The sequence below is a fragment of the Falco rusticolus genome, chromosome 2 (assembly GCF_015220075.1).
Source record: "Falco rusticolus isolate bFalRus1 chromosome 2, bFalRus1.pri, whole genome shotgun sequence".
NCBI lineage: Eukaryota > Metazoa > Chordata > Aves > Falconiformes > Falconidae > Falco > Falco rusticolus.
Genome location: NC_051188.1, coordinates 100,831,888 through 100,857,235, shown reverse-complemented (window position 1 = coordinate 100,857,235; position 25,348 = coordinate 100,831,888). Strand labels below are relative to the sequence as shown.

Genomic DNA, 25,348 nt, shown 5'->3' with positions numbered 1-25,348 from the left:
CGATATGGATCATTATAAATATCTTTATTCATTCGCAGTAACACATACCTGAAAAAACTCACTTTACCAGTACAGTCCTGTTTTGCATCTATTGATGTACTCATGACAAAACACTTACAGACAGCCATGTCTAGAAGTGCTTGACATTGGCCTAATCCTACTCCAATGAAGCCTGAGTTTTTACTATTGAGAACATTTGGTGTAAGCAAGTCAAATTACAGCACTTTTGTAAATCCCACACTGAAAATGCAAGTATTTGGTTACAGCGTGCCTACCAGAGTAGCTCCCTGGTTTATAATAAAAAAGGAGTAACACCTCTTTTAAAGAAAAAGCTGAAAACAGTTGCTGCTGCAAGCAGGAACCCATTTCATAGGGATGAGATACATAGCATAAACGGGAAAGGAAGAGGGTAACAGTAATGTGGACACAAATAACTAGACCCCTGATTTTTGTATAACTAAAATTAGATGACAAGTGTAAGATGCCAAGGGTACACCTTTTGCTTCTTCCATTTCACAGACAGCTTTTGTCTTTTTGAATAAGACAACAGACTCAGCTCTGTGGTTGCTCATGTCTGCCTCTCACTTGTACGCACAGAGAGCTGCTGAACTTAAAGAAAACCAGAATATTTATTCCTTTTGCAGTAAGCCATGCCTCCATTAAAACCCCACAGGACCATTTCGATCACTGCATGTTTTACTTCCAGATCTGAATTCAGCCCCAGGGAAGCATCCTAGCCTTTCCAGACAAGATCAGAGAGCGTGCCCCTGTGTCTTTTTTATACGGGTGCTTATCTCACTGTTGAATAAAATATGTATTAGAGCATTACCTGGGGACAAATACAGCCAGCAAGATTCTACCTCTTCTTTCTCATGAAGTGACCAAAACCACACAGAACAGGACAATTTAGATGCTAGCTCCACAAAACAGGGCGTTGAATAAAAGGTGGGAGGTTGTTTTCAAAGGAAACCTTGTCTAGCATGTGGGACAACCCATTTTCAGAAAAGTTAACTTTATGTTGGTTGGAAGGCCTGATATTATATAATTTACTTAGGGAAAATTACCACTTCCTTTACATCGGTGCCTACACAGGAGTCGATACCTATCTATAGCTGTATCTCCAGAGGTTTAACTTCACAGGCTTTCTATATGACAGAAGTTAAGCTTTGCTCTGTACAAGAAAGTGTTCCCCAGCGGCAGAGGGAGGAGTGCTATAAAAAGCACATTTGGGTGACCTCAGAGTGCCACATCAAAAAAGCTACAATGCCACAGTAGGGTTTTACAGGAGTGAGCTCACCTCTGCAGGGACGTTAGGGAAATGGGATGGCTTTTTTTTGGGAGATCAGAAGATGCTGCTCCTCTCAGGGCATCCTTTTCTCAAAAAGGGAAGAGAGAGAGCAGAAGCGAAAGCACAGATGCACGCTCCAAGCTGTGAAATTTCTGCTACTGTTGTTTAACCTTGGAATTTTCCTCTCAGGACCAAAATTCCCCATTAGGATGCCTCCAGAGAGAAAAGTAATTGCCCTCCATTCTCTTAGCTGCTTCTTTCCTTTCCTTTCAACAAAACAGCACCTTGTCTAGCTGCAACTAAAATTTGGATTTGACTGTTAATACTAAGGGGAATGAAGGCTAGCTCACAGCTCAGGCTCTGCCTTTGGGGATGGAGCGGCCAACAGATGGAACCGAGCAGAGCAAATGTGATGCAGATAGAGAAAATAGCAGGAGGGATACAGGCAGAAGATTATCCTCTCCAGTTTATCCTTTTCATTTGTATGGATACAAAAAGATACTCAGTGAAACAGGAAAGCACTAAATTTGAAATGGGTACAATAAAATGCTGTTTGATACAAAGAATAATTAACTTGGAGAATGCGTTGCTACGAAGTGATACGAAGAACTGAGAGTTCAGTGGGATTCGGGAAAAGATGAGACACAGGAAGAATGAGAACAGCTACAATTACATCAGATAAGAATAAACACAGAATTCATGCAAGTTAGTAATAGGTGAAACACCAGAGGGTAATAAGCTGGGAAAGAGCTTTCCTGAGGGATACCTTTCCATAATACTCCATTACAGGATTTCTAATTTCTTCCTTTCAAATCTCTAACACTGGACACTGTCAGACATTGAAAACTGGAATGAAAAATCTCCGGAGGATGCTTATATTGTAATTCCTGTGATTTATTTAACATTTTCTGGTAAGTGCCTGTTCCATAAAAATAAACTGTCTGAGCACTGCGCTAAAACTGCCTATCAGTATTTACCTAGGTAAAATTAACCTTCTGTTTCTAAGCTGCTGACAACAGTGAGTTTCATACGTGAACTGGGAACAGCATGCAGCCCGTGTTCATCACACATTACCTCAGTCTCCCACCAAAGACCTCACAAGAGGAAGAGCACCCATTTAAACCTTGCATTCACTCACACTGGCAGATTACAAAACACCTCTAGCTCACGGATCGTGAGCTCTAATAAATACACAAACCACCTTTAATTTAACATCTGTGTTTCCAAGCAGCATTCCACTATCAGGTTTGTGATCTGTGGACAGTAACCTCCAACTGCTCACTGGACTGGACTAGGCACGAAGTGTGTCTGGCAATTTCACCTTTTGGTGGATAAATATTTGTGGCTGGGTAAAAATAACACAACAGATTCTGACTCCAAGGGGAAGCCCATTTGCTGTGATTTATACACTTACTGCAGTGGATAAACACTAATGCCATCATGATTGCCCGTTGTAAAGACCCTGTCATCTGTAGCAACCTGTCTTTTCCATTGGAGCCAACTGTTCTATCTGATGATAAGCAATAAAGCTCTGGAAGGTGACTGTAAATGTAACAGACTGCCAGCAGCAGTCAGAGTTGTCATTGTTTTGTCACTGCCAGTTATCTGAATTTTTAAAACTTACAAAACCAGGAAACTTGCTGCCTTTCTTACAAATGGTGGTTTTGTTGGTTTTTTTTCTTGTCCTGGCAGAAATACTGAACATCTTTGAGTCTTAACTTAAACAAAGGCATCCCTACTGAAAGGAAAACGAATAAAACCTTTATTCCCCATTAGCTGCAAATCCATTCTTACACTGTCTTGGTAGTTTTACAAGCACATCCACGTGACTTGCTAGATGCCCGAGTTCACACTGCAGTGCTTTTTCAAGTCTGGGGCACAACACAATATGCCAGGATAAGACAAGTGTATTTGAGAATTTCGTGACAGTTTTTGTAATAAATCCCACACTCCGTAATTCTTAAGCATGTTCTTAAGCTGTAAAGCACTTAGAGTTTAACTAGAAAACGTGCATAAACACAGTTCCACATACTTAAGATTATCATCAACCTGTCAATTTGTTCTTATCTATTTTTTTTTTTTTTCATTCCATTTCCTTTTCTTTATCCTCCTTGCATACCGGTGCTTGAGCTCATGATGACAGGAGATAGCAAGGCTGCGGTAAAGAGCTACTGTAGCAGAACTCCAATCACTGAATCTCATAAAAATGATCACCTTTATAAGGCAAGTCTGCAGGCTTCAGAAGCAGCCTCCAGCTCCAATTTTTAGGGCTGTGAGGGCAGGGGAAAGGAGCACAGATTGAAAAATGGTGACAGGCAGGAATTTGGAGGGCTATAACCTACCTTAATATGTCAGCAAAAGACTACAGCCAAACAGTACAGTACTGCATCAGAAGGACTGCCGTTGCTGTTACCATATGTGGTTCATACATATAAACTGTACCACCATATGCAGCTATCACTGTACAAATGTATCATCTGCTTTCCTAATGTCTCCATGTCCTTACCTCACATTGCAGCAGCCTGAGTCACCGAGAAAACAACACTCAAGTCCCAGCTCCTCTCCCACCACTTTAGGTAGCACAGGACATAACCTCCCTCAATTGCACTCTGTGGTCTTTCAAGGTGGATTTTTTTTCCTTCCAATTAAAACATAGATGTTTAAGGTGAATATTTTGCGTTGTAAAGGGCTTTTGCAGTAAGATGAAACAGCATAACAGGGCAGTGTAAATTTGGAGATGCATGAAGGATGTAGATCATACTTTTGGAATAAGAAACATCAATGTACTTCTGAACTTCCTGTGCTCCTTGATTTCTTGAAATTTGTTTCCCTGTAATGAAGAGAAAGGCGAGCTACGCTAATGGGCCTGATATTCCAGAAGCTGCTACCAAAGCTTTTCCCTTTGATGTGTGTCTACATCCTGATTGCGCTGTCTGCCACGCTGGAGGGGAAGGAAAGAGACTGTTGGCATAATGCTGTATGGCTTGCATGAAAGTAGCATCACACCTTAATCGACTCTTGCCCCACAAGCAAGACAGATCTCCCCAGATCTAATCTTTTACAAAAGCACAAGCTTTATGGCAAGAGCACTGACACTTTGATTTGCATTGTACATCTTCACAGAGTGTAGAATGGGGGAAACCTGTGTCTTGGTTATCCCAGATATAACCTAGTTTGTGGGTAACAGATGCACCACCTGATTGCTTAAGCCAAAAACTTTAAGTCTCTTTTTCAGCCAGATTTTCTATGAAAACAATGTTTGCAAAAATCATGCTATCTGGTCATCTCAGTCCTGTTAGAACCAGTAATTTAACCACTGGCCACCTTTAGCCAAGTTTGAAAAATGGTAGGGGTCTCAAAGGCATGCACTTCCTACAAGTTTTGTGAAAACCATCTTGAGGAATGTAGTAAATGGCTCTGCCGAAGGAAAAGCTCAAGTTACCTGCAGATTTGGTCTGCTGGCTGTGTGTCATTTGGGGATAGGTGGGAGGACTTCAAAGGAAGAGGAGAACCACAGGTGCTACTGCAGGGAGGAGGTCAAGAGGGAACAAGAAAGGCAGCTGAGGTTACAGTAACTATAGGATGGAGAGAAGCAGAAGACATGTCTGGGCTTCATTAGGTCAGCTCATCAGCAAATAGTCATTTATTGGACCCTTCTACCTTTCTTTCTTTCCTTCGTTCTTTCTTTCTTTCCTTTACTTACAAGCATTAGTGTCTCTCAGAATAAATGAAGCATCATTATCCAGCGAAAGGCATCAAGCAGTATTTTTTTTTAGGATACAGTACAAACAAACTGAACAGATCCTGATCCTTGGATAATGTCTAAGTTCATGTGGCTCTTTGGAGGTCAGGGAGCTCTTCAGATTTGTATCAGACCTCACCCAAAGGATTCCCGTGTATTTAGAGATCAGTAATGGGGTGGGATTAAAATTAATACATTGTAACTAAGCTCTCTTTACTGTCTTTCCTTTTTTTGAGTAACAAGCTCCTGAGTCCACCGAGTATGTCATAAAGAATGGCAGAAGCTAATCCATCCTAAAATACAGCATGCACCATCCCTGCTAGCTGTGGGAGTGACTGAACAACCTCAAAATATTCAGACAGGGGACCCGGAGATCCCTGTACCATCCTGGGTGTGAACACAAAGGAGATTTTTTTTACTTTGTAGTATACCATTCACCGTCTTTTTAGTTCACTTTGGCTCTCATAGAGTAGAAAGGTGCCAGGCTGCCTGCCGTTCTCCAGCCAAGTGCAGGTTTCACAAACAGCGGGGGCTGCCTGCTGCCCCCCTCACATGGGAAACTAGCTGCTACCGACGGGGGCTACATCCCTGTGGGGACTGATGTGTTACCCCCAGCTGACCTGCAAACCTCACCATTTTGGGTTCCTTCTCTCTCACTCTCCTTTTTATAAGCAGTTTTGCCAGATTAGATTTAAATATGACCCTTTTAATCAGGTTACTCGGTATAATACAAGCAAAATTATGATGAGATGGATGCTGTTATTGCATTACCTATTTTTATCTCCATTGATTCTTCTTATCTTTCACCAATCACCCTATCGAAAATGCGATGGGTTTATGTCAGTCACAACATGACTGTAACAATATTAGCTCTACCACAAATTCAGCGTGACACCAAAATTGTATCATACTTGACCTTATTTGATATATTCGTGTACTGAATCAGAAGCTCCGTGCTAAGCTGCATAAAGCAAAGGAAGATTCCTCTCTAACAAGACATTCTTCTACATAAATAGAGTTTTGTGCTTTTAGTGTTTGCTGTGCTAGCTCCAACCACGCGATTGTATGTAAATAATAATGCTATTTCTAGAATCTGTGGCTAGAAGACATTCCAGCTCTTATTCAGGACTGTTTACAGCACCATCAGCAGCTGGAATAACTTACACCTGATAGCATCTGCTCTTACTGCAAACTAGTGAATTTTGACATTCTTTCCATGCCTCTGCCTCTGCTTTGGTAAGAGCAGGCAGGGCAGAGAAGGAGACCTGTGCAAGTGGGAGACCTTGACAAAATCAGCAGCTGGAGAAAAAGGAAGTAGGAGGAGGCTTTTTACCTCTGATTTCCTCAAACTAATGGAATCCAGAACCCTCATTCGCGGTTTGGGTGAGGTGCAGTAAATTGCCCAACTGTTCACTTTCTGTCAGAATAACATGTTTGCCAGAAACTCATGACTATAAACTGCCACAGCTCCACTGACTCTGAGAAAGGCAGAGCTAAAGTGGCCTTTGGGTCTCTTTCTTTCTCCCCACACCCCCGCCCCGAACTTGAGAAAAAGTGGTCTGTCTCTTAAAACAAAGAACAGAGACTAGGAAAAGATGACTTTGCACCCCCTTTTCTCACAGATTTTCTGCAAAACAACTCACAGATAAAAGCGAGTGCTGGGTCTTCAAAGAAGTTTTACAGCTAAATCTGCTAAAGATGAGCAGTTTAAAGCTCACGTCAAACATCTGTATATGCAGTCACTGGGCTTTACCTGCTGCCAATGAAGTTTATACAGATTGACTGCTATGGAAGAAGGACCAAGCTTTAAACCTTTAAGAAAGTCTGTGCCTGCTTCCCTCAGTGCTGCCAAAAGTTGGAAGTGATTTTATGTACGATGTATGCTAAAGGAGCCAGTCAGTTCTACTTTACTTAGTAGCAATCAACATTTTAATAAGCCTTGCTTTCAAGGGGTTAAATCGGAAGCATGGCTGCCCACCACTTCTTTATATCCCACCTGCCTGTTTTAACTTAGAGGAGTAATGAAGGAACAGACTTGTGTGTATTAAAATTCTAACATGTGCAACTAAAGTTGAATATTCCTTTTAAAATGCTGCTTTGATTCTTGTTAATTCTCCAATGTGGATTAATTCAGCAGTGATAACAAGATATAAAAACTGACAATTTGGCACAAGCAGTAACTACATTTCATTTAGATTTTTCCTGTGCATTTGGAATTCTGGGTCTAATAATCAATGAAGAGAGTTTACTAATATAAATTTACATTCATATTACATAGTTATAAAACACCATGAATCAGTGCATCATTCTAAGAATTGTAATAAAACATGCTCTTGGCATTGCAAACAGCTGAGTCGCAAATACAAAAGCCAGGAATTCTAGCATTAATAAAAGCTCCCCAGCAAAGTTTTCATCTTCTAAACCATCTCAGTTATTTAAATTATTTAAAAATCCCATTTCTTATGGTACAAATGCATAGTCAGCTGCTATCACAGAGCAGCTCAGTCTCCTACCTAAGAAGCTCCAGTTTTTATAACAACAGTTAAAAGCCATTGGGGAAAGGTGGGCTCACACTCTTAGTAGAAGTTGTTAAAAATGAGCAAATCCAATATAAATGCTGTAGAAATAATACTTCTCATTTATTCCACATCCTAGTTGTGGTGGGTTGGCCTTGGCTGGCTGACAGATGCTCTCACTCCCCTTCTTCAACAGGACAGAGGGAGAAAACTAAGATTAAAAAGCTCATGGGTCAAGGTAAAGACAGGGAGACAGCTTAACAACTTCTGTTGTGGGCAGAACAGGCTCAACTTGGGGAAAATTAATTTAATTTATTGCCAATGAAAATAGATTTGGATAATGTGAAAGAAAGACGAATTAAACCATGACCTTCACCCCCAGCTCAACTTTACACCTTCATTCCCAACTCCTCTACCTCCTCCCTGCTGAGCAGTACAGGGGTGATGGGGAACAGGGGGTTGTGGTCAGTCCACAACAGCTCCTCTCGGCCACTCCTTCCTCGTCACACTTTTGCCCTGCTCCAGCATGGGTCCTCTCCATGGGCTGCAGTCCTCCAGGACAAACCTGCTCCAGCATGGGCCCTCCACAGGCCACAGCTCCTTCAGGGCATATCCACCTGCTCCAGCCTGGGCTCCTCGCAGCTGCAGTGTGGGTACCTGCTCCAGTGTGCTCCCTCCCGGGGCTGCGGGGGATCCCTGCGGGCAGCCTGCAGCCCCTCCTGCCCCCCTCAGCTGGGTGCTCTCAGGGTGGTTTCTGACACTTTTCCCCTCACTGCTGGGCAGCATTTTGTGTTTGCTTCTGGGAGCAGTTTCAGGAAGTCATAAGCGTTATTTCTAAAGTTCTTGTTTTCTTGCACATGATACCTGTAAAACAACATGCAACCCAGAAGGCAAACCAAGCCTGACTCTGGTGAAGTTTCTCACAGCAGAAAGTGCTAAGGATAAGTACAGCTGCCCAGAAACAAGATTCACCTGTTTACCGACAACACATGATAACAATTTAGCACTCACAGAAATGCTCAGGACAAAGATACATGGCGTGGCTTCCTGAAATTACCTTTGTGAAACAGAAGAAAAGGTGGGACTCATCACCCTTTTGCTTACAGACTTGTAGAAATAAATTAGCACAGAAGTCATCATAAAACAGTAGCTGTATTAAATATTCTGGATTTTAGCAGGACACTTCTCTTTTCCCTCATCAGCGTCACTCATTATCCTGCTATGCAAAGTATTTCAATACATCATGGAAAACTGGACTAACTTTGCCTATATAAAATAGGCTATGAAACACACTGATTAACACAGAAGTAATCTGCTTACACACAGAAACTTTCCCATTTAAAGCAAAGAACCAGAGGGCGTAAAGCATAGAGCCATCTAATTAGTAGAAAACATTTTCTTCCTCTTCCTCCAATTTTGTGCTAACCCCAGCACTGCTGAAAAGGCTGAGACATATTCTGCACATCCTGAGTGTCTCTACTGATGGAGAATTTGATGAAGTGGACATGGCCTCAACCCACTCACCCAGAAAAACACTGCCTGCAGCACTTGCTTGCGTGCTTGCCACCACTGCTTCTTCAATGTAAAAGACACACTGTTGCTCCTCCATGTGCTGCTCCCAAAAGGAGAGCGCAACTGTCACAGGGGGAGGAGATACACCGTGATACCACGTCTCCCCCGCCACCCTCCCCTGTGAATCTGATTGAGGCCAACACAGAGAAGAGGCCATCGGGAACCTCAATGCTGGTGCTCTTCCCACGCCAGTTAACAACCTCCAGCCCTGTGAAGCGTCTGCACAAGACAGTCGTGCTGCAATTTTGAGCAAGCAGCATTTGGGGCAGCTGTAGTGTCTGGCTGTTGTCTGCACATGTGCATACATGGGAGACAATCCGTAAGAGGAAATGGGACTGAATTCATCCTTTTATACAGAGGCAACAGAACTGTTTACAACACCTGATCCTGCTGGTACTATGTTGCTTTAAATGAGGCACCCACTCAGCTTCCTCCCAGGGGCCGGCGTTAGGCACAGAAGGAAACAAACACCGATGAGATCTCCCCGCATTGGGAGAGCTAAGAGAGGAGGGCTGGAAGCCAGGAATGCAGCCTGATAGAGGCATGTGTCTGGGTAAAACAGCAGTGCATAAGTATTTCACTTGGACACTGCAAGAAACTGTTTTTTTAAAAACACATCCATGTATCACACATACATCAGGCATCTACAGAAGAAGGTCTGCACAGATGAGAAGGAAATTGTTTCTTGCTGGTTTTCCTTCATGACAATTCTGATTTCAAGATGACAGCATAAGGATTACAGTTCCCCAGACCACTTGCTGTTCAGGGCACATCCCACATTGACCCCATCTGCAGATGCTTTTTAATGTCAGTACATGGATCAACGACGAGACATGGTCCCCAGGGAACATCCTGGCACCCTAACAGAATAAAGGCAGGCTTGGGCAGCAAAGTATGCAATGAGCCACACTGATGCAGGACAGACTCTTCATTTCAAAGAGAAAAATCTGCATTCTTCAGAAAACAGTGTTCAAAAATTTAATCTTCATTCAGTTCAATGGAGCAGCTTTATAATTTACAGCACCAGATAAAGCTAAAAGATGTAATGTGAAATACCCAAAGCAGTTCTTCCCCTGTATTAAAATGCACCTTGAGCAACAGAGCCTTAACTTCTCTTAACATATGTCTCCAGCAGATAAGTAAACAATTTGGATGTGAAATGAAAATTTTCAAGATAGTTACATTCAGAAAAGCATCAGCTCATATTAGACTTTAGCTGTGGTGCCCCATCGATAAGTTTTTGGGGTGGTTTGGCATAGCCGAAAGGAAGTAGCTTCAGATGAATAAAAAGCTTTTTGTGTACAAATTGTTGGACCAGAGATAGCAAGAAGAGAGACATCATTTTTACATCAAAATTCTGACAGTGGCCTTGGTGGAAGGATCAAATCATATGCCAGAGCATGTGGCCAGATGAGCTGAGCACCTCCACTCTCCTAGAGAGGTGAAACAGAAACAGAGGGGACAAGGCTGGGAAGATAAAAGGTTCCTGCCCAGAGAAGCAATCCGCTCAAGGCACTGAGCTGCCTTGACATTCGGCTTCCTTGTAGCTGTGGACTCCTTTGGCTTTGTGGACAAAATCTTTAGCCAGGTGCACGCTGAACTCTGCGTTCAATGGCACCTGCTCGGCCCCACGGGCTGTTGTGCGTGGTAGCGAAGGGTGGGTGAGCGCTGAAGTCACCACCGTGATGGCTTAGCGGCAGATCACAGACCAGCAAGTCACTGTCACAGAATTTCAGCACAGACACAAGCTGAGCGGTCTCTTTTCAAAGTCGCCACACAGGCTGGCTTATACACACTGGATACTAAACCGTTCTCTGCAACAAGCTCACTCTCTGCCCTGTCCCTGCCACCAGGCTGAGGGAATGAGTGTTACAGACGAGAGTGCTGCGTGTCCTCAGAGGGACCTTCACCCAACCGTTTCCAAATGCAGAAGCGGGAAACTTTGTACTTGTCCTTTCTGCACTACTTGGCCATTAGCAGACAAACAAATGGAAACTTGTTCAAGAAAGAACAAATGCCCATCTTTAATGGGTTTATTTAAGCAGAGAGAGCTCCGGTAATGGGAACAGCGTGTCACTGTAAAGACTGTGGTATTTCACCACGCAGCATGTCAGGAGATGGAATGGCCCGTGTTGGGTTGCCCTAGCGGGCCTGTCCCAGCCAAGCCAGACTGCCCTGCCACAGCTGCCAGCACTGCCACAGGACACCATCCCCTCACTGCACCTCGAGCCACCACGGCCCTTCACCAGACAGCAGACTTGACACTCAGACCGTCCAGATCGGACCTGCAGTGCTGGCACGGCTCCTGCTGGTGACCACTTAGCCGCTGGGAGTGCTTCACCCCAGCAAAGGCAAAAGAGCTTTCCCAGCTGGGAGCTCTACCTCGTCTTTTGTAAGTGTTGTCAGTAAGACCTTGCAGAAGCTGTCAGTAAGAAAGGACTCCAGACACTGCCCACTATCCAACCTTGTCTTTAGCTGCTTATAACTCTGTCAAATGTTAGCCATCTACAGTGACATTTCCCCTGTCCTGCAGATGTCTCAGACTCAGTACAGGAGGTTTTAATTGTTCCCGAGAATAACAGGTCTTTTGCCCAAACTACAAACATCCTGATAATCTTTTCAGCAAGAATGTTTTCATCAAGAATATCTTCATGCAGGGACTTAAAAACCAACAGCAGTCAGGGTGAGCTTTTTACCAGTGCCCAGGGAGGCACCTACTGTACCCCATCTGCACAACGCGCATTGCCCAGAGCTGCAGAGACAAGCATGTTCCTTGCCTGGTTTGGTTCCTGAAGCCGTTGGAGCCAGGAGCCTGCGCTGCCCCTTTGCTGTACTGCCACCCAGCCAAATACCTTTTGGAAAAACACCAGCAGAAGCTGTCTTGTCCTTCTCCTTCTCTAGGGCCAGGTACATAGGGAGAACAGCCAGACTGACTGGTGATGGGTGGCACGGGTCTCCATCCTGCACTGCACTAGCGATCCTTGCTGTGCCCGCAAGGCAAGTGGGAAATGTTCCTGGTGTTTCTGATTGATTTTTTTACACAGCAATAGAGAATGACACCACAAGCTTTTTTATACAAACGTGTAAGATTAAAAAGTGAAACCCCAGAAGATGGGAAATATCAAACTAATGTTGACTGAGCAACTTCAAAATCCCATCTTTTATCACCTAACTATATATATCATTCTTCAGGATTTCTGCCTCATTTACTGCGCTCCTTTACTAAAGCCTTTTGCATTTAATATTTTTAAGTATGGACGAATAAATTGGGGATAATGTATTCTATTAAGCAAGCCATTTTTCTTAGCATGAGCATGGCTTATCATGCAAAATCCATTTGCAGAATCATAAGGCAAAATAGTACAGCAGTGACTCCCTGTCCCTCTTGTGCCCTGTACAAGTTTTTTACTCATTTATCTCCCATTCCAAAAGACTATCAAAGATCATCTCTTTGATATTTAAGTAATTTCATATGTTCCTTCTGAATCCTAAGATGAATAAAAGCATTCAAAAGCAAAACATGAAAATATTTTAATCAGAAATTGAACCAATAATTTTATTTGTCTCCAAATTGCAGGGAAGAATTCTTAAGTGGCTTACTACTAGTTTCTTTCATAGTTCTCAATAGCTTATTACTATATTATTTTATGTGGACAGCTAACTTTTTATCCACATGAGATTGCTGAAGTTATTCATCATGCATTTTGACTCATTGGCCAATCTGACAGTGACTGACAGTCTCTGGAAAAGTATAGTACAGCTAAAAAACCTGACCTAACTTTTAAACAGCTTCCTCTGTGATACTGACATAATCAAACCGAGTTTTACATGTGTCACACTGTTGCTGCAGCAACCTGGCCTCCTCTTCTCTGACTACTGATAGGGAGCCTCTAAGCCTGACATGGACTCAGATGTCTTGAGATTAATCTGTTGGGACCATTCCAAAGAAATCAGGATTAATCTGCAGTTGCTCAAAAATGAACTATTACATGTAAACTACTTTTCACATTCCACCAGTCCTAAGCTTTTGCTTCTCTGGTATTTTTTTACTTTAATGTAAGCAGAGAAAAGGTTCTTTTTGTGAAAGCAAAAGTTATTTTGTTTTGGGTTTTTTTTTCCTCTGGATATCTACATCTCAGTGCATCTAATTTTCAGTTCTCCCTATCTTCATCAGGGATGAGACCAAGACAGTTAAAGCAAAGGGCTGTAAGCACTGAGATGTGTAATTCCTGAAGCCAGAGTTAATTCCTAGCTAAGGGCTGTAGAATTTTATAAGGATACCTGAATATTTGATAAAGACTTCAGCAATTTTGATGGTACAGTCTACATCACTGCACATGGCTCAAATGCTCTGAAAGCCTCTTTCGGACTGCTTAGACCCTTTCTTCAGGGAGAAAAGGGAAACAATGTGCTGGAACAAACACAATGCAAAAGAACGAGTCAGGCCAATTCACACTGGTTGCTGTACTTGCCTGGGAATTGCAGCCTAGTAAAACACTTAACCACCTTGCCAATGTACATAAGTTCCTTCTAGAAAGGGCATAAACAGCAAAATGTTTCTGTATTCAAAATGTACATAATCACAGAGGGCTTGTGTGCCATAGTGTGCCATGGAAGTGCCAAAACGGGGGGAAAAAACTGAAATTAATCTGCACCCTAAAGGTGTCCATCCTTGCTAAGACTCACCACACCTTATCTTCAACAGAACACTACCCTGCTCAGCAGATGCGAAGCCGAAGGCTGGAGAAGACACGGCAAACCATGCTGAAAAGATGCTCAGCAGAAATCTGAGCAGACACTTCCAAGGATCATGGATGTTGGGAGCTTCTGCTAAGGTCAGACAGAGCACCTACTATTTGGCAACTACCCAGATCGGGAGAGGAAGGCATGTGCTTTGCTTCTTCAGAGAACCGTCCGGTGTCAGGGAAAACCTTCAGCATTGTCGCTTTGCGCTGCACATCCAAGGCTGAGCTCCAAGCATGTGCAAACCATTCAGTCCATAAAACACCTACTTATAAATTTAGTTAAATACACTTGGGCCTGTGTAGCGGCAACACTTAGCATTTCATACTACTAATTTCCAAAGTATCTATGCAAATCTTCAGCTAATACACAAACTATAAGGAAATGTCAAAGTTGTGATGCAGTGGGCAGAGGTCTGGGGTGACAGCACTCCAGAGACCTGGAGTCGCTCCCAGCTTTGCCGCAAGTCTGCCAGCAAAACACTTTAGGTATCTGGCATTGGCTTCCTCAATCATAAAATAAAATTAATTGTATGTGCTTTGTGAAGTACTCTGAGCTCTACTGCTTCAGAAGATCTGTGTTGTTATTTTTCATTACAATTCTTACTGAAGTATAACACAGTTTATAGTACATGAGACAAAGCAGTAAGAAAACTAGTTCAATACAACCCTTCACCACATGGTAGACTCCAAAAGCACCAGTATCCATGGACTTGCCTTCTAATTATATGATACAAGAATATAAGGTACATACAGATTTTCTTCTCAGTACTGTCTTGCAGAATCACGCTAAACTCAATTTATATAATACAGCTTCACCTAAAGATAGCACGATTCATAGTAGTTGTTCATTGTTTTAATTGTTCTACTGAATTACAATACACAGTAGTAGTGTTACTATAGCTAGGCAAAGCTATGGCAAGGCAAGACTTGTAAAAAGAAGTAGCATCCTTTGATTTACCTGCTTAGAGTCATAGCTGCAAGCCAGGATGCGTGGGCTGCTCTTGCTATTCATTCACTGCAGGAAAGCAGAGTTAGAAACCTACTGGCTTCTGTGTGCCATGTGTCTCACGGACCATGAAAGCCAAAGCTCTCAGGTAGCAGAAGACAGCACTAAAGAAGTAAGCAACTAAAGTAATACTTAGGATACTTTGGGCTGACTTACAGGCTGCCATTAACTGCAGAAACAGCGGTGGCAGATTAGGCAAGCCTAATTACTCACCTGGGGATCTGGCTTGCATGCTGTGGACATTAATGACACATCTCTCTCTGGGAGGGGATGGGGAGGTGATCTTTAGTAGAAGTGAGTGGCAGCAAGCGCCATACAAACATCCTGGCAGCGCTGTGCTCCATCACTCATCCCAGGGGAAGGGGAGAATAAACTCATATCTTCAAACATTTTTTCTTATTTTCTTGCAGCTACCTAATAATGCTCTTCTAAAATAGCATTTTTTTTCCAAACCCTTTGATCCACAGCACACACTACGTGTCTTTTCCTGCTTATTCTGTCCAAAACTTTTACAGCTGAAAAGTCTGTATTAGTTAACCTAATGAATGGCTCTTACTGTGTTTTAGCATGCTTGATCTTTTAAGAGTGTTGGGTTTGTGTTGGTTTAGGTTTGTTGGGGATTTTTTTTCCTCTGTAGGACAGCATGCAAAAATCACAGTGACTTTAAGGCCTCAGTGCTATACCACTGAATTCAGGCAGGGCTCTGTTACTTCTCCACCTGAGAGCCAAAGCAAAGCCTCAGCGTCTGTGACAATGCTTCTAGTAGAAGTGTCGCTTGGACATAACAGCTGTTGTTAAGTTTCACTGCTCCTTCATTTGTAGGTAGAACAATGAATTTCACATACCTGCTCACTCAAAACAAGTCCTGCTCCACGTTTCTAGAGGTAATTCTGGATGCCGACTGTCACTTCCACCTATTCAGCATTGCACCAGGATCTCCGTGCCATTTAGTAATATGGAAGGATGGCTGGTCCTGAACCCCAGCCAGAATCAACGTGCTATAACATAATTTTCCTTTAAATAGACGAAGTTTGCATGTGCAGATCTGATGGCAGAATGTGGGAACAATTTCAACGCTAACCGAATTCATAGTGGTCCTTTTTTAAACTTGTGGTGGTGCAGTCTGCAAGCCCAAAGGAAAAAACAACTAGAAGATGTAATTGTAAAGAGCCTGATGAACCCAAGAAAAAAAAAGGTCAAAACTGAGTCTTTGAGACCACTTCTCTTTGTCCATACTGCCAGGCCATATAACTGATTCACATTTCCCCATGTTTGTGACACCCTAATTTAGTGTTTTGGTATGGGTGAAGCTGTAAAGATAATATAAGGAACCTTCTGCACTGTCAGAGGAATAACAAAAAAAAAAAAAAAAAGAAAAAAAGGAAATATATTTTAGCAGCCCTATCAGATACTCACTCCTTTAGCTGAAGTAAAAAAGATGCCTATTTGGAATAATGAATTTAGTTTTGAATTTTGATTTTGCTCAGTGAAAGCAAATTCATCATTTGAAAGTTAATCATGTTCTAGATAATACTGTATCACCTTCAGCAGAAAGAGAGAGAGAGAAGGTTAATAACATTCCTACTGCAAAGCTTTCCCAAAATCATAAACTCATTACTGTAAACTAAAATCTAAAGTCAACCAAAAACTAGGACATACTGGGCTTGCAGGTTACAGATCCAAAGCTGTGGAGTAAAACTAATCAGTTCTTGGATAGGATATCTTTTTTTTTTTTTTTTTACTGCAGTACAATCTATAGTCTAGTTGGTCAAATCAAGCCTTTCTGAGAAAAGAAGATTAGAGGCCGTTGTTTAAAATATTTGGGGGAGAAGCAGGATTTAAGCTTTATTACTGACCAGGATCTACAAAACAGACTGTAATGAAAAAACAGCATTGAGATTGTACTTGTAGTCTGAATGGAAAATATTAAGCAAAGACAGGGCCATATGGAGGAGCTTATAGTTACAGCAAGAACTGATGCTGAGGCAAATGCCCTCTGAATAAGTGAAATTAGGATTTATAGGAAAGTCTCAGGAATTTAAGAAAAATTATTATACCTGAACACTACAAACAGACCATTAAGGAAAAAATGAAATTCAGAGAAATTTATATTATTAATATAAATTCTGTTTATAAGGATTGTTCACCCTGCAATGATCACTGTACTGTGCACGAATTGTTAATTGAAAAAGTACTAGGTTAAGCATCAAACATTTTGCATAAACAAAATATTTGATAAAAAATTCTTATAATTTGGCAAAATTTCATTGATTTCATTGTTTTAAAGATTTCATTCTGTATTTTACCAAAATCTTAACTGTCTGAACTGGTGCACACATGTTACATAAATGCATTTGAAGCCTTGGTGAACCACAGCAGGATGTCCTATTTATCTGCCCACCTGGAGCTCACTGCAGCACTATGGACCTATTTTGCACAGAGACACAATAGGATGTGCCTTGTATAAGAGAAACTGTTAAAATACTACAGCACAGATATCAATGCCTTGACTTGCCTTCCATTTCATTCTCCTACAACCCGCCTGACTTTTCACCAAGATAGCTATGTTAAATTTCCCATAGTTAACCACAAATCTCCCAAGACACGAAAGGCAGGACTAACATATCTTCATGATGTGTTTTTTAAATGTTTCTATCTCCCTCAGCACTGTCTAAACCATCCTAGCTCTGATCCAATCTAGGCAAATCCAGCCTTGCTTCCTTAGTTTTCATTGTCTGGTCTCAGGACCTTTGTTACCTTCCATCAGCCTTTACTGACCAGTGGTCCAGGACAGAAGCAACTCAAGCTCGATGTTTTTGTTAATACAGCCCTGGGTGGCTGGCTGCCTGCTGCATAATCATCAACCCACACTATTATAGACTATTTGAAGTCTATCATGCACTTTTACAACTCATCTATTTCATACTAAAGCAGATATTTTGGATGTAGGTATATGCTGACAACAGAGACACAAACCGCTGATTTTCTGGAAAGTAAAGGTCTCCTCCATGATTTCTTCAAATCCCGAGCAGCACTTTCCACAGCCCCAGCAATAAGGACGTTCTGGCCACGGCACAGCCGCTCAGCAAACACCCTTACTGAGGCACCACAAGCTGACGGAGTAGTGGGTCACCACAAGGCTGGCAAGCTTCATGCACCCCATGCCCACCATTGCTCGGCCTCAGAGGCGAGCTTCAGAAATGCTCTGTAGGTACACCTGCGTAAGATGAGCTAAAGACGGATGGGACCTGACATTGTCGGATCCTACCCACCATTAGAAGGGTGATAAGTAGGTATGTCAGTTGAAGGAATTACAAAAGTTTCCTCATTCTCCATACATTAAGTATGTCCAGGCAGCTCTTCAGGCAATTCAAACTGGCAGAGCTCCCTTGACTTCACTGAAAGGATGCCCATTTCATCAGCTGAGCACTGGCTTCACAACTTTTTAATACTCTCCAACAAAGCAAGCAAGTACGACAAATGCCTTCCATGGTATAAAAGCCTGGAAATACAGCTGTATGGAACCCGAAGTACCCCGTCCCTCTGCATCATCAAGCCTAAATGGCAGAACACAAAGACGTCACCAATGAGATTTTGATTTTAATAATTTAGGGTGAAATCATGCAAATCATCGTGGAATCAACGTGTTTTCCCTGAGCTCCCTGTAGGCACTGAGGCCACTTGGCTCCACTGACATTTCATTGCACAAGTGTAGCCTTGCTGGAGTGCCCTCCTAAGGTGTTGGTAATACAATTTTCATCTGCCTTTTCTAGGGTATTATTAACTTGATTACCCATTTAAAGCATGCAAGCCAACCAGGGCACTGGCTCGTGCTCGTACAGTACTGTCAAATCCAGTGAGGAGGAAGATGCATAAAAATTAATGTTTGGATGTTTTAGTAGCAATCCTTTACAAATATTTGTAGCAAACTAGTTTTCTGTTAAGTGTAAAATGTGGAAATTCAGGCAAATTGTATTACAGTGAAATGATAAACTGAGCACTCAGGAGCTGGTGAACAAAATGTAGTTAATGCATCATCATCTAATGATAGAAAATGCAGTCCTACTTCCCATAATATTATGGAATAGGGTAACTTGTAGACACCTAGTAAGAAACATTTAAACATTTTTGAAAATTAACATTTTTAGTTATGTTCAAATCTGATTGAGACTTTCCAAATACAGGCTTTGCCACATAACACTGATTATATGTGTTATATGTATACATATATGATATGCATACAATTGTGTATTAATACCATTCCCTTCACAAACAAAATCTCAGAAAGAGTTGACAAAAAGTAGCAAATTTGTGGTGAAATTAATTAGGTTTTTGTCTTTATCATTCTCACAATGTGGGAACGGTAATATCATCCAGGAAAAACATCACAGCTCTAGCCCTGCTTGGGGAAATAGAGACCTATATTTTGAAACAGATTCCAATTGAAATTGAAAATTTTACCTTATTAGAAAATAATATTTTTCAGGTTACACTGACTTACGTGTGTCTTTTTTAAACTTATGTTTCTCAATATTTGGAGAGAAATATTATGGGGCTAATCCTGCATCTTTGAAAATACAATTCACTAAACCATTGGGAATTTTGCGTAAGTAAGCAATAAATCAGTGCAGAGTATGAACACACACTTAAATATTCCATTTCAGTTCAGAAACACAAATTACTGAAAATTACTTCTAGTACAAACTGAAGGCTATCTATTTCATCACCTAAAGCAGCTTCTACGAAACCTAAAAATCACTTTTTGGCTTATTTTCAGGAGTTGCTAATTTTAGAGATTAATTCCAAGACTGATCCAAGTATAACTTCCTACAGGTATTTGTTGAAACCGCCACATTCTTTTTAATTAACTCCAGTGATATGTTAATAACTTTTTTCTCAACTATTGGTTAGTTCTAATTCAGCGTAGTTTGAACGACTACCATTTATAGATTTTCATGTAATATTGCTGAAGTATATTCTTATAACCTAGCCAGAAATTGTAATGGCCTTAAGGATGTACAGTAAGAAATGAGAAAGCTCTGTGCCCAGTATTAACAAATAAATTTTTTTGCTGCTGAGACTTCAGTGCTTTGGAAGCTGTTTCTGCAACTTAGCACCTGCTTGTCTTAACTTCTTTTCTTCCTTGTTATTTGAGTTCCTTTATTTTATATAAGCGGTACAAGTAGGACAGATAAGGTTAGATTGACTCAGCGTAAAAATCAGAAATTCCTTGGCATTGAATAAAAAATATAAAGTCATGAACTTTAAATATACCTTCGTATAATATAATATAATATAGTGGGTTATGTGTAGATAAAGATGGTATTTCCTTGGACAGCTCTATTAGTTCATGTAACAAGGGAAAAGCTTTTTAACATGAACATGAAAGAAATAGTAAGACACTAAAAATTAAGTATTGTATTACCTGAAACTGAAAAATGTATCTTATCTCAAAATCCATTATTTTTATCCTAATGAGTTAGTTTTACTGGTCATATTGCCATCCCTCATTTCCTTGTTTAGATGGCTAGAAAAGTAGCTGAGAAATAGCCAGAATTTCTATCGCTCTCATGTCCTTTCTCAACTAATTTAATACCAACAAGAGAATCCATTCATTTGTATTATAAACCAGAAAAACTAAAAAAAAAAAAAAAAAACAACCAACAAAAAACCACACATCCAAAAGCTCCCTAACAGTGGAAAATGCAATTAAACTACCAGTGTATTAATTCAGGTGCAAACTGCTGCACCATTCTATAGCAGTGCTTTCCTCTCCTTAATTAACTAGAACATGAAGAAGAAAATCTGATGGCTTAATAGCATTTTCTTCACTGTCGGAAATGCTTTGAGATTATTTTATGTTATCACAAAGAGTGTTGGAGGAGTTACTGCCATTACTTCTGTTTGTCACCTCTAAAAGTGACAGCTTCCATGGAGAAACTTGCTGCTGTTAATGGATGTGAAGGATTAATATTTTATAACATCATTACTTTATAGGCAGGATAACTATTGTAATAAGAATACATTTAATATTTTATGCATTCACAACCACATAACACACAAGGAGCATTCACTCCCTGGCAGCATCTCTTTGGACGTGTATTTGGCTGCTGCGATTGAAAGCTGAGCAGTTTGTCGTACTTATTTTTGTTTATATTGGGGTGGAAATAACAGGGTCAAAGCAGTATTAGGGTACCGTCGCTGCATGCACTGAAAGAGTGAATCCGAACAAGAGATACACACAGATCTTGCAGGAGAGAGTCTACAAACCACGCAGAGTAATTTTAGGGAAAAGCAACGTGGGCAATTGCCTGAGAGCCTCGCTAGACCAAGCAGAAGCAGTAAAGTTATGCTATGGGGAGGTGGACAGAGGGAGGAGGAGTGCACACCCTAAATCTCTGCCTGGGTCCCTGCAATGCTGATGCCAGCTGTGAAGCCAAGGTTTCATCCTGCACAGAGCTAAGCATTTAGACTACATTCAAGCAAGTATGTTTCCCTTTAAACTCTGTCATGCTCCTTTTTCCTTATTCCCATTAAAGATAAGCAAGTTAAGGCTGCCTATTAGCAGTGATGATGCTTGTGTATTTTCAAAGCATCCTGATGTAGCATGTAACTAAGTTATTTGAACATGGTTTACTTTCTTCCACAAGTTCTGTTGGCCCTGAATTTACCCATCTGTGAGAGCGCAAAGCTTTGTGCTTCCCGTGCTCTGTGCATGGGCACTGACATTCCCCTCGGCTCCAAATGTGGCACGGTTACACTGTAGTGGTGAGCTGAGAAACAGCGAACTTCACCTGCATCCCGGGAGAAAAAAATGAGCACACACTGAATATGTGCAGTTATGAACTTTAATTATAAATTTTCAGCTGCAAGGTGCTGAGTGCCTTCAGCTTTTCTTCCCACCCCCCACCCCTTGCCTTTGCTTAGCACTTTGAGGGACTGTGCCCCTTAATTTATTTAAATGTTTCAGTCATCGGGTCCCTTGTTCTCTAAGCATACCAGGAGCCTTCCACTTAATGTTTAAAGACGAACTCATGTGAGGAAAGCTGAGTGGGGTTAATGCTTGCCGGGCCAAAAGGCATCAATCCTTTACTTCGAAGAGGAACAGCCTTTCGGAATGCATCTCCCCAGGTGGCACAAACAGCTTCTTTTCTCCTTCTATGTTGCTTCATATTCAGTGTTTGTCAAGCAAAAGAGGGATAGGCAGAGAAACAGACGTGTGACAGATTCTGCCTACATCTTTTCCACAGTTTCTCCTAACCCCTAACTCTTCTGATACTTTGCATTCACTGTCTCACTTGACTGGCACAAGAAACCCACTGTAGGGCGAGAGGCTTCCTGTGAACCGAGCCCCGTTTCCATGGTGCGGAGTTTTCTACTTAAAATAAATTCCTGTTTTCTGGGGCTACACGTAGGTCCAGCACTCGCGGAGCTCCCCCCGCCCCGGGTTGGGGGCCGAGGGCGAAGCGGGGGCAAACACGTCCCCCACCCTAACAGCTTACCCCTCCGCACGCTGCAGCTGCCCGCACTCCGCTCCGCCCCAGCGCACCTCCGCACTTTTCGGCCGCATTTTAAGGTCACCGAACCGCTCCTGCGGGCCCGCCGGCGCGGCGCGGGGAGCGGGGTTCGACCGGCTCCGGGCGCACCCCACACCCGCTGCCGCGGAGCGCTTCAGCGGAGCCGCCCCCTCGCCCGCGGCGGCTCCCGGGATGCTCCCGGGACGCTCCCCCGGCCCCGCTCCGCTCCGCCCCCGCCGGCATCCCCGCGCCCAACTTCCCGCGTCCCGCTGCCGCGCACCGGGACAAACTTTCGGAAGCGGCACCCGCGGAGCCCCGCAGAGCGCGGCAGCGCCGCACACGAGGCGGGCAAACGCCCCGCCGAGGAGAGCCACGGGCTGGGGGCTGCCCAGCCGGCGCCGCCCGCAGCCCCAGCCCCGGCCCCGGCGCGGCGGCTGCCGGCGGGCTGTGCCGAGCCCCGCACCCCGCGGGAGGAGCGCGGGTCCCGCTGCCCCGGCACCAGCAGGCACCCGCGCCGCGCCCGGGGCCGGCGGGAGGGGAAGCGCCCGGGAGCGAGAAGCCCTCGGCGGCGGGAGCCGGCGGCGCCCGCGGAGCGGAGCGCGCAGGGCCCGCGGGCGGCACTCACCGATCCGCAGCACTTGCTGGCCGCTCCAGGGCAGGCCGGCCGAGGCGCACAGCAGCACGAAGAGGAGCCCCCCGCTGCCGCCGCCGCCGCCGCCCGGGGCCGGGCGCAGGGGCCACCGCGGGCCGAGGGCGCTCGCCATCCTCCGCGCCCGCCTCAGTTCATGCCGGGCTCCGCGGGTGCGGGGCGCGGGCGGCTACCCCCGGCGGGGCCGGCTGAGCGCCGCCGCTCCGCGCCGCCCGCCCATGGCGCGGGGGCTCCGCGCCCGCCGCCCGCGCTCCCGCCGCTGCCGCTCTGCGCTGCGCTGCGCCGCCACCCGCGGCTCCCGCTGCCCTCGCCCCCCTCCGCCGCCGCCGCCGGGGGGGGGGGAGAAGGAGGGGACGGGAGGGGACGGCTCCTCCCGATGGGGCGGCCCCGGGCGGGGCGAGGCGGCGAGGTGGGGCGCCACGCACGCGGGGGGACACGCGCACCGCGACACACGCGCACAGTAACACGTCCCGCTTCGCCCCGACACGGCCGGGCCCGCGCCGGGCAGGACAGGGGCGGGGACGGGGCAGGCGCAGGGGCAGGGGCAGGCGCAGGGGCAGGGGCAGGAGCAGGGACGGGGCAGGGGCAGGGGCAGGCGCAGGGACGGGGCAGGGGCAGGCGCAGGGATGGGGCAGGGGCAGGCGCAGGGACGGGGCAGGGGCAGGCTCAGGGATGGGGCAGGGGCAGGCGCAGGGATGGGGCGGGAGCAGGGACGGGGCAGGGGCAGGGGCAGGGACGGGGCAGGGGCAGGGACGGGGCGGGAGCAGGGACGGGGCAGGAGCAGGAGCAGGGACGGGGCGGGAGCAGGGACGGGGCAGGGGCAGGAGCAGGGACGGGGCAGGGGCAGGGACGGGGCAGGGGCAGGGGCAGGAGCAGGGACGGGGCAGGGGCAGGGGCAGGGACGGGGCGGGAGCAGCGCAGGGGCAGGGGCAGGCGCAGGGGCAGGGGCAGGGACGGGGCAGGGGCAGGGGCAGGGGCAGGGGCAGGGACGGGGCGGGAGCAGCGCAGGGGCAGGGCAGGGCACGGCAGGGGCAGAGATGCCCCCGGTCCCGCCAGCCTGCTCGCCCCGCGTTGCGCTGCCTGCCGCCCCGGCCCCGCGGGTCTCTCCCCGCAAGGCCAGAGGCCCCTCCCTGGCCGGGGGACGCTTCCCCCCCCACACACACACACCCGGGCCCGTCGGCCCCGCAGCTCCTGCTTTTTCACCCCCTGGCTGTACGGGGGTTGGAAACACAGGCGGTGAAGCCGGGGCAGGAGGCCCCCATGTGTGTGCAACTCCCTTCTCGGGGGCCGGGCACGGGATAAGGAGATGATGCGTGGTGTCAGGAGGCTGAGGGAAGCCCGTGGGGACACGGTGGCAGGAACGCAGCACTTTCTGAGGTGCGTGTGCTACCCTGGACCTCTGCAGCAGAGCCAGGGACAGGAGACATGTCCACACAGGGTATCTCCCCAGGTGTGGCAGGAGCCTTGGGAAGGGGACTGCAGGGCTGCTCACCGAGGAGCAGCACTTCACAGGGTGATGAAAGCTCCAAGCCAGTTTGCCAGTTTTGAACCACTGGGCACAGGAACCGTAACACTCCCCATCCTTGGCTTGGCCAGCAGATAGCTTTTTTCTGGACGTTCCCAGATTATTTTTAAAATCTCAGTTCAAAAGGTTCGGTGAAACTCAAAATGCTTCACTATTATGTAAACATATGGGTCCTGAGCTGATCTGAAAAAGGAAAAAAATGTAACAGGAGAATGACTCCCACCTAGCAACAGAACTAAAATTGCATAGCTGAGATCCAAAACTGAAATAATTTAAATTTGTTTGGTTTGTATTCCCCTCTTGTCTGTCTAACTATTGTTCCAGAAATTAACTCCTCGGAGCAGTCGAAGCACATGCTGAAGTGCAATGGCAATGTAAGCACCTACATTATATCTCCCAGTCAGGCTCAAATGTTTCCTGGAAAGCCTGCCTCTACTGTTTGCAGAGCAATTTAGGCTATTCAGGAGTTCCCGCTACCGAGATTCCCAGCCAGGGCGCTGCTTAGTGCCCCACTTTACATTTCTTACAGCACATTTTACAGGCATCTCGGAGGATTTTTGCTCATGATGTTTATTTCTTGTTTGTTTACCTGAGAGACGTCCGTCGTCTCCTTAGGAACAGAGCTAAGTCCATCAGCAGGCGCAAGCTCCCTGCCAGCCCCCCAGGGTGATGCTGCTACCTTTCCCGTTAGCCTTCATGCCTCCTCTCCTGCTCCCTGCCACAGTGCTGGCACGTAGCTTGGCCTGTGCCTCCTCTGGGGCCACCGCCGCTCCGCAGCTCCATGGGCC

General features: G+C 45.0%; 1 protein-coding gene across 3 annotated transcripts in view; it reads right to left on the bottom strand.

The window, feature by feature from the left end:
• Positions 1-23,277, bottom strand: part of GRIK1 (glutamate ionotropic receptor kainate type subunit 1) — a 177,326-nt gene extending 154,049 nt beyond the window's left edge. For all 3 annotated transcript variants that reach the window (XM_037377668.1, XM_037377667.1, XM_037377670.1), the window contains exon 1: positions 23,012-23,277. In XM_037377668.1, coding sequence (XP_037233565.1) covers positions 23,012-23,150 — 139 coding nt within the window. In that variant the 5' untranslated portion in view covers positions 23,151-23,277. The remainder of the gene's footprint in view (positions 1-23,011) is intronic.
• Positions 23,278-25,348: the final 2,071 nt, after the last annotated feature.